Source organism: Papaver somniferum, chromosome 5, assembly GCF_003573695.1.
Source record: "Papaver somniferum cultivar HN1 chromosome 5, ASM357369v1, whole genome shotgun sequence".
Classification (NCBI taxonomy): Eukaryota; Viridiplantae; Streptophyta; class Magnoliopsida; order Ranunculales; family Papaveraceae; genus Papaver; species Papaver somniferum.
This window is the reverse complement of record NC_039362.1, coordinates 136115881-136128520: the sequence shown is the minus strand read 5'-3', so window position 1 is coordinate 136128520 and position 12640 is coordinate 136115881. Positions and strand designations below refer to the sequence as shown.

Below are 12640 nucleotides of genomic sequence, written 5' to 3'. Positions count from 1 at the left end.
TGACAGTGAAAGGAAGATTTCGTCAGACAAGGTGTTTTAGTAGGGCATTATAATGTTGGTCATATCCACTCAACCCAAAATATCTTGGCGATTAATGGAACATTCTCACTAGGAGCACCCAACCTGAAATGATATTTCATGAACACTTGGGGGCCTTGAACTGATGATGTAAGTTCCGAATACCACTAAATGCGGTTGCAGGATTGATTCTTTGTAGGTTCAATTCTCACAAACTTGGACATTACCACCAGAATCTGTCACGAAATACAAACCACAATTTCCCACAGAAAGCAACACCTTGTACCACTTAAAACCAGCTGATAGGTAGATGACGAAATCGTGTTCAACAGGCACAATTTAGCGACTTCATAGCAAACACTAATCAACTTGCTAGAACCCAATCAGTAAGGAGACAGACAAATCACAACAAAGTAAGAGTTGAAGCACCACAGTAGGAGGTTCAAGCGCTGACACCTCATCTCTTTACATTTACTCTTGCTTACCAAGGTATTTGACTGGCAATTTCCGGTATAGAATCTATATACCCAGCCCACTCTGATCGAAGGCGGGGAACCACACCAAAATAGCCAACAAAAACGGTTCTAACCTCAGCCTACACTTTCAGGAAACATGGTTCATCCGACTTAAATATATATTCGCTAAATGTAACACCAACAGGAAAATAAGTCAATACAAGGGTGCCTAGGTTCTAAGTTATGAATAACTTGGTCAAACAGGTATCTTCTGGTGAAATATTTGGCAAATTTCACAGATGTCATTCTCAAATGGGTACTGACGCTGCTACTGCTATAATTGTTTAAAGCACTATTTTACTAAATTTTGGTCTCAAACAAACCAAAGAACAAGAAGAAAACAATATTAACTATCTATCCATCTCCTCTCCCCCTTGTATATGTATATATATGTAGATATATTTCATTTCTCTCACCAAATTAGACTGGACCCGATGACTCCCTTGAACAAACAAGGAGTTGGTTAGAACTAACCTCTGAACCTCCCAACTATATCGATTTATATTTTTCTTGCACTTTTTTTGTTTTATCTACAAACCACGTATATTACCTTTCGCCAACTCTATCTGTTGTACGGGAAGTCAGTATCATCCTCCGTTACCTTAAAGTGTCGCGGAGCCTCGCTTGAACAGTAGAGATTCCACATCTTGAAATATGACCTTTCCAGATTCCGCACCTGAAAATTTTTAAATCGGTAAATATCAGCTGAATTTGTACAAATTTAACCAATCTCTTTAAACAAATTCAACACCTTCGACAAAATGCTACCAAGTTACGTCTCGATTTGGTAGTCGAAACAACCAACAACATACATTCCCAGTGGTGTCTCTTCCAGACCTCCACTTAGGTTAAAGTAGGTCATGGATTCAAGCTAAGAACTGTAATCATTTGTGCTCTCATGTGCTTAAGAAAACCAAGTCTACATTAGTTTTATTGGTCGCACCAGCTAAAAACAATACATACCCAGCGTGCAGTGTCGAATAAGGGACAAGTCAAACGAACTGCTTTTAGTTTGTTAGTGAGAGCCAGGAGCTTTGGACGATTCTCAGCCAGTGATACTGCCTTCTCCTCGTACTCCTTCATACTATATAAACCCAAGAGCACAATAAGAAAATGGTAAAAACATCAACAAACATATCCCAAACTTCTTTTGAACAACACCAAGAATGTGTAAGGTATGTTTTCAGTAACGACGATTAACTTGCACATGCGGCTCATTAAATACCATTATGACATCAAAGGTGCCAAGCAGCTTCATTATTCAGTTGGGTTCGGTTGCATGAAACGACTGAACCCCATTAGTGTAAAAAAAAATTAGCCCCACAATAGTACCATTTTTCCTAACCCTAAGGGCTAACTGTCCTTTTTTGCGGTAACTATGTTAAAATTTACCTGTTGACAATCATCTCCTCTCCAACTCCAGTAGCCAGACACAGTGAACCAGCAACTCTGGTAGCCATCTTCTCCAGGGGCAGAGTCACCATAGGCAAACCAGCCCAGAGAACATCTGTTCCAGTTGTGTGTGCATTGCATAATGGCCTACACAAGCAAAAACATTAAGTCATCCCCCGAAAAGATATGAACCTAAAACAATTTGACGCAGTAATAGAAAACAACAGCAAACCCAATTCAACACATAGGGCACAACTGATCAGTAGCGAGCATACGTGTCAAGGAATAGATCTGCTAGAGCACTACGTCTAATGTGTTCACTTTTCATGGCAACATCAGTAAAGACAATCCGATCTGGTTGCACTCCTTCTGCAGCAGCAACTGAGAATTATGGAGAAAGGCATTAGAGAGATCAAGTTTTAGAGATTAGAATCACCAAACTTACTTCATTTTCGGGATAGAAAGCATAACCAATAACTAGGTAAAAAGCATGACTTGAATGTAAAAATAAAAATAAATGCACGACTGTCAAACCACATACATGCACGAAGTCTCGTCTCGCCGGCAGCTGGAAATCTTAGAAGCCAAAGTGCACTATTTGGGACACGTTTAAGAATATTGCACCTGCAGAAAAACGATTGTGTGACCATAACCAGTCGTGCAAATGTGAATGTAAGGTGAGAACCCATACACAACAACTAACCCTACTTTTGAATGACAATGGTCGAGGAAAAGAAAGAAAAATACCAAGTAATAAAGATTTCTGGGTCCATCTTGTACAACTGATTGAAGCACGCAAAAATGAATTTGTCTTCAGGCAACCCATAATCAGATCGCTTGTGCTGACAGTTCGGATCAAGTACATCACGATTTTTCTGAGAAAAGAGAAAGCATCGTAAGAGACAAAAGATAGCTAGATGCACATTGATCAGTACAGTGCCTTAGAATAACCATCAATAAATACATTGAATAGCCAGGTGCGCATTTGTTTACGTGGCTATCAAAAGACTCTGGATCTAGGTTAGCACAACCATGATGGCATGCCTTGTGGAAAGAATGCCCACGGCAAGTACTAGATTTCGTGTTGATAAAAAATGAGATAGCATAGCGGATACCATGAAGGGTATTTAAACACAAGCACCAAAAAAAAAAGAAAAGAGAACACATGAAAAGATGCAGGTTGAAGGTCCAAAAACCAGGACGAGTAGGACCTAAGAGGTAGAGCAAGGTATTTGACAAATTGGTCCTCTACAGCATTGGACATATGCTCCATAATAGTAGAGATTAAGCCAGAATTCACAAAGATAATATGAAGATACGTAAAAATACGAAGTTTCTTATACAAATACTCACCTGTTTGTAATCATTCACAAAGTAACAGTGTGGGAGATGGACGAGCTTCTCAGAGTAAATGTGTGAGTACCCAGTTGGAGAAACAAACTGCAGTAGGAGGGATAAAGTAGTTTGTAATCATTAACTGAATATTACATGCTTTCATAAAGTAACATGAAATAAAAATAAGAATATTGGTACAACCTCGTCAGTAACCAAATAATCTATGTAGTTTGCACCGGTGGTTCCAGGGAAACCCATGTATGAGACCTGGATCGGTGCAGGCTGCATTGCAAATATTTCATTTCTTGCACCCTGTGGAATTAACACAGCATTATCCATTTTCAATTCCAGATGCCATTGAATTTTTTTAATTGAACCATTCATGAAAGGAAAAAGAAACAACAAAAAATGGAGATACCTTTGTATAACCATTAAGGTTGATCAGGATCTGTATCTTATCCTCGTTAATTAATCGGGCAATCACATCAGAAGACAACCCAGAGACATCTACGAAGTGCTCGGCTTCAGATTGGATGCGCTGTCTCCATTCAGTTCTGTCATTCTGACTTAGGCCATAACAGAATACCTGCACGAATAAGGATTTGCATGTAAAGAGAAGAATAAAAATGCTAATAGAAAATGGATGAGAAGAGAGAGAGAACAAAAATAAAGAGAAAAAATAAACCATCTATACGGACCTCAACATTTTCTCTGTTGTGCATCCCAAATACTGAACCCATGAGATGGGATAGGGGGTGGTTGCCGAAGTCGCTGCTCACATAACTGGATAAGAAAAACAAAAAAGATCTGGTCAGATGTAATAACCGAACAACAGATTGCAAGATACATCTTACCCGTAAGTTACAGCTGGAGAACTTACCCAACTCTTAGGCGCATACTTCTAATATCACTCTTTATAGGAATTCGAGGGGGGTGACTGAATGGTGGAAGAGCAAAGCGGGAAGCAATCGAAGAGCAATGTGCTGCATATTTACCACTACAAGAACAAAAAGTGATATATGAATAAATAACAGATTGCTAGGTACATCTTACTGAATGGTTTCACATAAAAATAAATATAAGGAAATCAGAAAACAGACCTGATTTCAAGAGCAAGGACTGGGTCAATGGGGTATGCAATCGCGTGAAAAGGTTGCACACTTGGAAGAACTGACATCTGGAGTGCACAACACAGTCAAACCAATAGTGTTAGACTTGTAAAAATTACTCTAACCAAAAAATCAAATACAAAAGTGGGAATGCCGGATGGAAAATCCCAGAATGGCTATAACCTTTATTTGTCTCCTTATAATCCCTTCAACATCTCTGAACTTGCTGTCTCGATCATCCCAATTGCAGACACACTGAGGAAGTATCAAAAGATCGCATAAAAGTTTTCAGAGGAAATATAAGCAGTACACCCTTAATATAGTCTATTTAGCTAATCCATTTATGACTCCTGGAAAACCTTTTTTACGATGGAAACTAAGGCCTTCAGACACAGATATCCCAAAGGGAGGGGCTCCCAAGTTCAACAGCAATATAAATCAGTAGTGGCTCAAACTAAAATATAATTACAGGCTCTTGCAACTTTAATGGTGAACCCTCACCGGTTGTACATATCATGCATCAATCCGAAATCATTAACCTCGTAAATTGGGCTATGACTCTCTCCCAAGCATACTATACCATTTACACTGAACAGGCGCAAACTAAATGGAACAAGGGTGTCTAGGGACAAGTATTCTTTTCCATATGCGACTCAAGCATAACTGAATTCCCTTACACTCAAGCATACTAAATGGTTAAGCCATAATAATTTACTAACAAGTCTATTTAAAGCTCTTATGCCACAAAGTAATAATTGGAGCGAATATCACAGCGTACACATGACAAGGACCTCAAAAGTGGACAAAGTAAAATAACTACAGCACTTGAAACTCAAAACTGAAGAAGCGCAAAAAATACCTGCAATGTATGTAGAAGGTTACAAGTTGCTTCAGGAAAGTCGGGACGCAGAACCAGCGCTTGGTTATAGCTCTTAATAGCCGCCTCCACATGTCCACTGCAATCCATGCAAATGAATAATGATATGTATGTGCATTAAAAATGCTCTTCCTCTCCAAATATATATACACGTCATACTATGCAGACTAGCCTATCAGATTTTGTACAGTTAAAAAGAAAACCTGTCTTTATAAGCTGAAGCCAAATTTGCATGCGCTTCTGCCATAGTCGGCCTGATATTAACAGCTCGCAAATAATCCTGAATTGCCTCACTAACTCTACCGATCTCTTTGAATGTATTTCCCCTATTAACAAGAACATCAGCTGCCAATGGATCTATCCGGAGAACCTCACTGTAACAAGATATAGCATCGGCATAATTTCCCTACAAATCCATAAAGAGACAATGAGGGGTGACCTAATCAGACCTTCGTAACAACACCGAGACTGCTCAGCAGAAAAAACAGATCTCTATTGTTTACATCTAATTCGTAATCCAAGCAAATCAGCAAATGGTAAGAATTCGAGAAAATTAATGGTGACGATCTGAGAACTGTAAGTGGAGAACCTGTTGTTTGTAAATTATAGCTAAGTTACTGAAAGGAGCGGATAACCCAGTTGTTGCAGTTAATGTGGCCTTATAACATGTTGCAGCAGCACTCAGCATGTTCCTGCATGAATGCATGGATAGGAGTTGTTGGGATTCTTGGGAAGAGATACCTCAAATATAAATTTAAATACTACCAAACTCAAATAGAAAATATACCATTCCATATATATGTTTCCGAGGTTGGTTAAAGCCTGGGGGTGGTTAGGCTGGAACGTGATGCATGACTATATTCAAGAAGAAAACTTTAATCAATGACCAGTAAAGAAAAACAAATATTAAAACCCAGATTAGAGGAACACGAGAACGATTAGAAGATTATATACTCACACGATAACAATGGATTGCTTCTTCAACCCTGCCGGCATCTTTAAGTGCATTACCCTTGCAGAATCCAAAACTAGTCAGATCTAAGTCGTCATTAGGCAAAAAAAAGTATAAAAATATATATTTGAAAATCCACCTTAAACAAAATAAAAGGACCTACTAGGTTGTTGTATGCTTCCACATATCCCGAATCACACGTAATTGCTTGCTTAAAATGGAGAATTGCCAAATCCATCTGACCTTGCTCATAGTACGTACTACCAAGATTCCCTGCGAAATTTTATAACAATTTAATTCCAGAAGAAACCTCCAATCTACTATCGTCATATACAAATTCGCATAAAAAATCGGGCCCACCAGCAGTGACGGAAGTAGGAACGAAAGCCTATGCGGGCTAAAACAATAGGGATGGACTATATGTTAAACTAGGGGGCTATATAAAAAATTCTAGAATATTGGAAAAAATCGTTTTTAGGGTTGGTTTCCACCAGTCACCCTCTAGGTCCATTACTTTCCACCAGTCCACAATCCCATTACGACGATCATGCCAGGATGCGATTTCCTATAGAGATACACGCTAGACCAAACCAGATCCATTGGCCAGCAAAAATAACCCTGCTTGGGGCCTAGCAAGGATGTGATAAAATGTAGCCAAGTCCTCTCAAGTTCATCCAACTCCGAAACCCAAAGTCTTGTTGAATAGAGTTCTTTGTGGGCTAACTCGATTATCTTCAACTGAATTCTAAAATGATAAGATTGTTTTTATTGAATTAACGATTGAGAAATGAATCAATCAAGTCTGAAGTTCCAAGCAAGCCAGTATTGATTTTGTTATTGACATATATAGGGGTATGAGTTAAGTAATATGTGCAACTCAGTAATTACAATTAGAACAAAAATCGCAAGATGACAAGATGAACCCCATTTGAATCTTGAATCATAAAATAACCATAGCACAGAAATGACATTTTGATTATGGCACTAACCAAAAGCCACTGCATTGTCCGGACGAGCCTGAAGAGCACGCTGGTAACATGCAATAGCCTCCTGAGGCATTCCAAGGGCCTGAAAAAAGCAAAAGAAATATCTTGTTTCTCACTAATCTCAATGCTATTTGTCTCTACCAATCTTATAAGCCAGTAACTACAGCTTACCTTATATACATTTCCTAGGTTTAAATAGGCATCGGCGAATGTTGGCTTGAATTTCACAGCTTCCTGAACGAGAATATAAATTGTGAGAATGCAGGCATTCAAGTTTCGAGCCATGGGAAATGAACCCGTATACCAACAAATATAGGAAAAAACAAAGAATCTTCAGCCAAACTAGGCTACATATTATCACATCAAGTACCTTATAGTACTGAGCCGCTCTGTTAAGATCACCTGCTTCCATAAAAAGACCTGCAAGGTTTGACCATGCAATAGCAAAAGTTGGTTGAATACGGAGTGCCTCCAGATAGCACTTATATGCCTGCATAATGTATATATGATTTGGAATCAGAATCTTCTGGGTGTAAAAGAACAAAGCCTCCATTGTTACAGCAAAATAACAATGACTTATTAAAGATAGTTCACTCATAAAAGAGATCTACTTTCGAACACCTAAGCAGAAAAGACTTTATACTAGGACTGAACCACTTAGACTACATGGGTGCATATATCGCCAAGTCCATAAAACCCTTGGTTCTTGCATTTACCTCCTGCACTAATCCTTTTGCTTTCATCAGATTACCGAGGTTGCTATGAGCATCAACCTGCCCAAATTGAAACATGTCACTAGTGAGTAACTAAACAAGACCAAGGGTCCAAGACATTACAGAAGGGATCGTAAAATCAAACAAACATAATACCAATCCAGGGTTTAGTGCAAGAGCCTGGTGACAGCACTTGATAGCCTCTTCGCATCGTCCTTTACGCATGTAAGCACTAGCTAAGTTGGACCAAGCATCACTGAAATTTGGGCGTAGCTGGAAAAGCAAAAAGAACAACAAACTTGTCAACGGAGTAACGAGGAAGATTATGCCAAGATATATGCATATACAACTACAAACATGAAAGGACAGCAAGCTTTCTGAAAGAGCAATATGAAAAGAACAACTTTAATTCTTTTTAAACAACGCGAACATAAACATCCTTCTATACAATGGATTGACAGCTTCAAAGGCCACTATGCAATCACTATTCACGATCCTGGAGAGAAGGTAGACAACAAACCGCTCGTGAAGGTAGACAACAAACCGCTGGAAAGCTACTAACGCCATGTTTGAAACTAGCTTTTATGGTCCATAACGAACAAAATGGAGACAAGAATGTTCTGACTAAGCAGCACAGTTTCATTACTCCACAATTCTCTAGACAAATAACTTTAGGAAATTAAATTACAATTTCCATCCCAGCATACCAAATTGTGCCCTTTGAATTCAAAGGTTGCCCTAAAAAATAATTTCTCCTCCAAAGTAATATATAGAACGAAGACTACGTGCACACTAACTAACCAATACTAGCAGTAAGGAATCTTAAGAATATCCAATTTACACCACTGACAGGCTCCACAAAAACTAAGAATTTACATGGTACTGGCTTTTATGAGACGAGAAAAGACGTCAAATCTAGCGGAAACATATAAAGAACTTACACATTTATCGAATAAAGATACCAATAAAGTAACTTAGCCATAAAATCGGTTTATTCATGTTATACAACATTGTAGCACCAGATTGCCCATTTTTCCCTGTTTCATGATCCCACATAGAATCGTTACCTTGTACATAAATGTCAGCTGATTCTCTAAGAGGATGCAAGCTATATATCATATATATCATACTAGACCAAAAGGCCACTAGAACATCATACTAGACCAAAGGGCCAATAAAACACTGGAAGGAAGAAAAGATCATCTCCGAAAAAGAAGACAGATTCATGGATATATCCTGAACAAAATCCGCTGCTTCTGGAAAACCACTTATTCTCACTATTTCCGCAACGACTAAGATAGATAAAGACGTCAGAAACCATACTCTTATGCAAATTATCGCCATTTGAACTTCAACCATTGTGAGATTATTGAAACCTCCAATGACATAATAGAAGTCAACAGCATCTCTGTAAGCATATTATGCCTCAAACAAAAACAGATCACTCCAACATTTGATAATGAGACTAGTGACCTTCTCAACAAGATATACACACCTCAATAGCCCGCAAATAATAGTAGATTGCACGATCAATATTCCCTTTTTCCTGTGTAGGAAAACCAAGAAAAAATAAAGGACTCCACACAAACCGTGTAAATGAAAAACCAAGTTATCATCGTACAATAAACTGTGGAAAAAAACGGTAAGAACACAGAGTAAAATAAAGTGTAGCAGTTACCTTCCAAGCATTTGCCATGTTTCCATAGCATTCAGCGAACGTTGGGTCAATGAACACAGCTTCTTCATTTTTCACGATGCACGTGTCAAAATCATGTAACTGAAGAGGCACGATAACAGATTTAATGCCAGACGCTACTTACCGTATCGAAAAATTAATCACAAGGCACCAAAGTACTAGCTAGAGAAACATAAAGCCATAATAAAGGAACAGCATCAGGTTCCGTCCAAATTAATTGAAGAACTGCAAAAGCAATGATGATTCAAGAATCAACCTGATAGTGAATAGCACCCAGAAGGAGAAGATTATCAGTGCGACGAGGGCTTCTCTCATAAATAGCACTGCTATGATCCAAAGCCTGTTTATAGTTCCCAGATCTGTATTTCTGATGTGCAAGGGACAATAGTGTATCTTCATCCACTGTAGCAAACACACAAACACATGTTAACACACCAAATTCTTTCAATATTGTTATACTTGTAAATCAATGTTTACTCATACATATACTAAAAGTCCATTTTGAGATGAAGAGGAAATGCAGATCATCTTAACAGTCCGGATCCAGTTAAAGTGATAACAGGACGGAGCTGAGGCTGAACCAGGGGGTGAGATAGGTTTAAAAACAAAGATAGACTTTAGTAGTGCCACAAAGGAAAATCCAAGTGTCTATAGAGGCCTTGCTAGCCAGTTGATAAGTTAATAACTACAATCATGTCAAGCAGAAACTCCACAGACAACAACAAGATAGTTTTTTTTCCTTATACAATATCTAAATATTTGCTCGACAGAGAGACAACTTTCCCTGGGTGTCCGGAGGATTGTAACTTGCTTTTTGTTAAAAAAAAAAAAATTGTCAGACGACACAACTTAGACTGCTCCAGTGATAATCAAGTTTCATAACAAGAAAAGAAAATCCTAAATTTGATGTATATCCTCACTAATAGATTAAGGAACTTCTGCAAATTGCACATGACAGAGCTTATCCAAATAAACCTGATATTACAAGTCATATGTGCCTCCTAGAGATACAGCAAACATTCTCAACATGTTAGATGCAAGGTGACTCCCATCTCTGAGATGATGGGAAAACTTCGTAACTGAAATGAGGTGGACATAAAATGTTGAAAAACTACATAAACCAATTTCAATGAGTTTTGCTTTTTATCTTCTGATTCTCAAAACAAATCGACGTTAACGGGGAATTCTTCCTATTCTATTAATTATCCTAGAAGCAATAGAGAAGAATGTTAAAGTGACTTCAAAATCAGAAATATAAACTTCAACCGCTCTTAGACAATGTGATAGTTCAAAGTCTCAAACCAGAAATACCTCTCTCTCAACTCTTCTTATGCTACCCAAGTTAACAAAACACTAAACTACGTTTTGGGATTCATAAAAAATGTTAAATCCGCAAATTAATCATTTAGCTATCTAAACAACAGAACAGGCTACACAAAAACATGCCTCTCCCAGAGAACTATGTCGCATCAAATTATGCAGATTTTAGCATTTTGCAAGATTGTGCACCTATCTACTAAACTCCTTCAAGTAGCCAAGTTGTTTCACACTAGTCCACATGACATGCAATAAAACTCCGAGCATGTTAGCTGGTTAATGGCAATAATACATATGCCAATACAACAATTTCAACAGCTTAAATAAACAGCCTGAAATCAGAAAACTAGCATGTCTTTTCGGCTTTTTCCCCCTAATCCTAAGCTAAAATTGCACGATACTGCGGTCCAAATAAATATCATTAACACCAAGCCAGGCATGCATGTTTTTAATACCAGAAATTCCAATATATTGATAAATTCAACATTTACAATTTACAGTAGGAGTCATCAATCCTCCCAAACAAACTATCATATTTGACGATTCAACACGAAACACCAAATATATTCAACAGTCTAAACCCTAATCAATTTCTATAAAAAAAATATAACGAATTAAACTAATTTAATCGAATAACCTTCATGAGATCCAGACGCATGTTGCTGCTGGTGTTGTGGTTCTGATTTGATTACAAACGCATCATCACGATCCGCTTCAAACAAAACCCTAGAGTATCCAACACCACCTCCGGGAATCTGCTGCAGCTGATGTTGTTGCTGATGATGATGGTGTAATCGATTATCGCTTTGCAGCGATAACATCATCTTGATCTTTAACTGTAACCAAACCTCAAATTTCTGATGATTTCTGTAATTTTATTTTCTTGTATTCGAGGAATTTTTCTTAAAATTCTTCTACTTCCTCGAAGAAAACCCTAACAGTGTGTTAGTCCTCAAGGGAGTTGGGGGAGTTGGATGTAGTTGGGTTTTTTCCCGTTAGTCGTGGGGGAGTTCAAAGGAGTCTCTCAAAAACCACGTTAGTCGTGGGAGATTTTAGAAGATTCTCCTAAACTCCCTAAAAAAACCCGTTAGTCGTGGAAGAGTTCCAAAGAAACTCTTAAACTCCCTGTTAGTGGTAAAAATTAGAATGCTAGGGAGTTGGGTTTGGGAGTTCACCGTGTAGTTTTGTCTCACTCCAAATCTCTCAAAAAAGTTGAGATTTTGGGAGAGTCTCCCAAACTCCCTACATTGAAAACACCAAATTCTCTAAAACTCCCTCTATTCTCTTACACTCCCTCAAAATTTCCAAGACCCAAAATACGTTAAACTCCCCCCAACTCACTCGTGGACTAATCCCTGTAAAACTTTTTGGGTTTTCAAAATTTAATCCGAACATGAAATTGTTTTTCGTAATAACTCGGAAACTACTAATAAAAGCTAAAGCTCGAACTACTTTTAACTTAAAATAATCAGGACCGTTAATATTTCTAAATCGGAAAAAAGACGCTCAGATTGTGCACTGGGTAAGTGTTCAGTTTCAACACGTGTTGGAACCAGTTTAACACTTTTACGTATTCCTGTTCTTGGTGGGGCCATACTAAATATTGTTGTGGTGGTTAAGAACCGACAGCCAGGTAGGTTGAGGGTAGCTTGATGAGTTGATTATGTGGCGTGTACCTCAAATTTGTACTATTTGTGTTTTTTTGGTAAGTTTTGATTAGGGGTTTTGTT

The 12640-nt window shown here is 38.1% G+C and overlaps 1 protein-coding gene across 1 annotated transcript; it reads right to left on the bottom strand.

The window, feature by feature from the left end:
* Positions 1 to 778: 778 nt before the first annotated feature.
* Positions 779 to 11887, bottom strand: LOC113282831 (probable UDP-N-acetylglucosamine--peptide N-acetylglucosaminyltransferase SEC). The gene is made up of 28 exons (XM_026531939.1): positions 11548 to 11887; positions 9850 to 9995; positions 9576 to 9674; positions 9393 to 9443; positions 8054 to 8170; positions 7901 to 7957; positions 7555 to 7674; positions 7356 to 7418; positions 7188 to 7266; positions 6362 to 6471; positions 6205 to 6258; positions 6034 to 6101; positions 5836 to 5938; positions 5450 to 5652; positions 5229 to 5325; positions 4553 to 4624; positions 4361 to 4437; positions 4141 to 4257; positions 3959 to 4043; positions 3679 to 3846; positions 3462 to 3572; positions 3279 to 3365; positions 2673 to 2800; positions 2467 to 2549; positions 2201 to 2306; positions 1926 to 2072; positions 1497 to 1617; positions 779 to 1209 (listed from the first exon to the last, which is right to left on the bottom strand). The coding sequence occupies exons 1-28, from the start codon at positions 11732 to 11734 to the stop codon at positions 1096 to 1098; spliced, it is 2970 nt and encodes a 989-aa protein (XP_026387724.1). The 5' UTR covers positions 11735 to 11887; the 3' UTR covers positions 779 to 1095.
* Positions 11888 to 12640: the final 753 nt, after the last annotated feature.

Bases quoted from the DNA above. Each gene is read 5' to 3' on its own strand.
- LOC113282831 (XM_026531939.1), bottom strand. From the start codon at position 11,734: ATGATGTTATCGCTGCAAAGCGATAATCGATTACACCATCATCATCAG. The intron at 7,419-7,554 runs GTACTTGATGTG...ATTCTCGTTCAG, and splicing joins GAGCGGCTCAGTACTATAAG to GAAGCTGTGAAATTCAAGCC. The intron at 2,550-2,672 runs GTATTTTTCTTT...GTTTTTCTGCAG, and splicing joins CCAGAAATCTTTATTACTTG to GTGCAATATTCTTAAACGTG.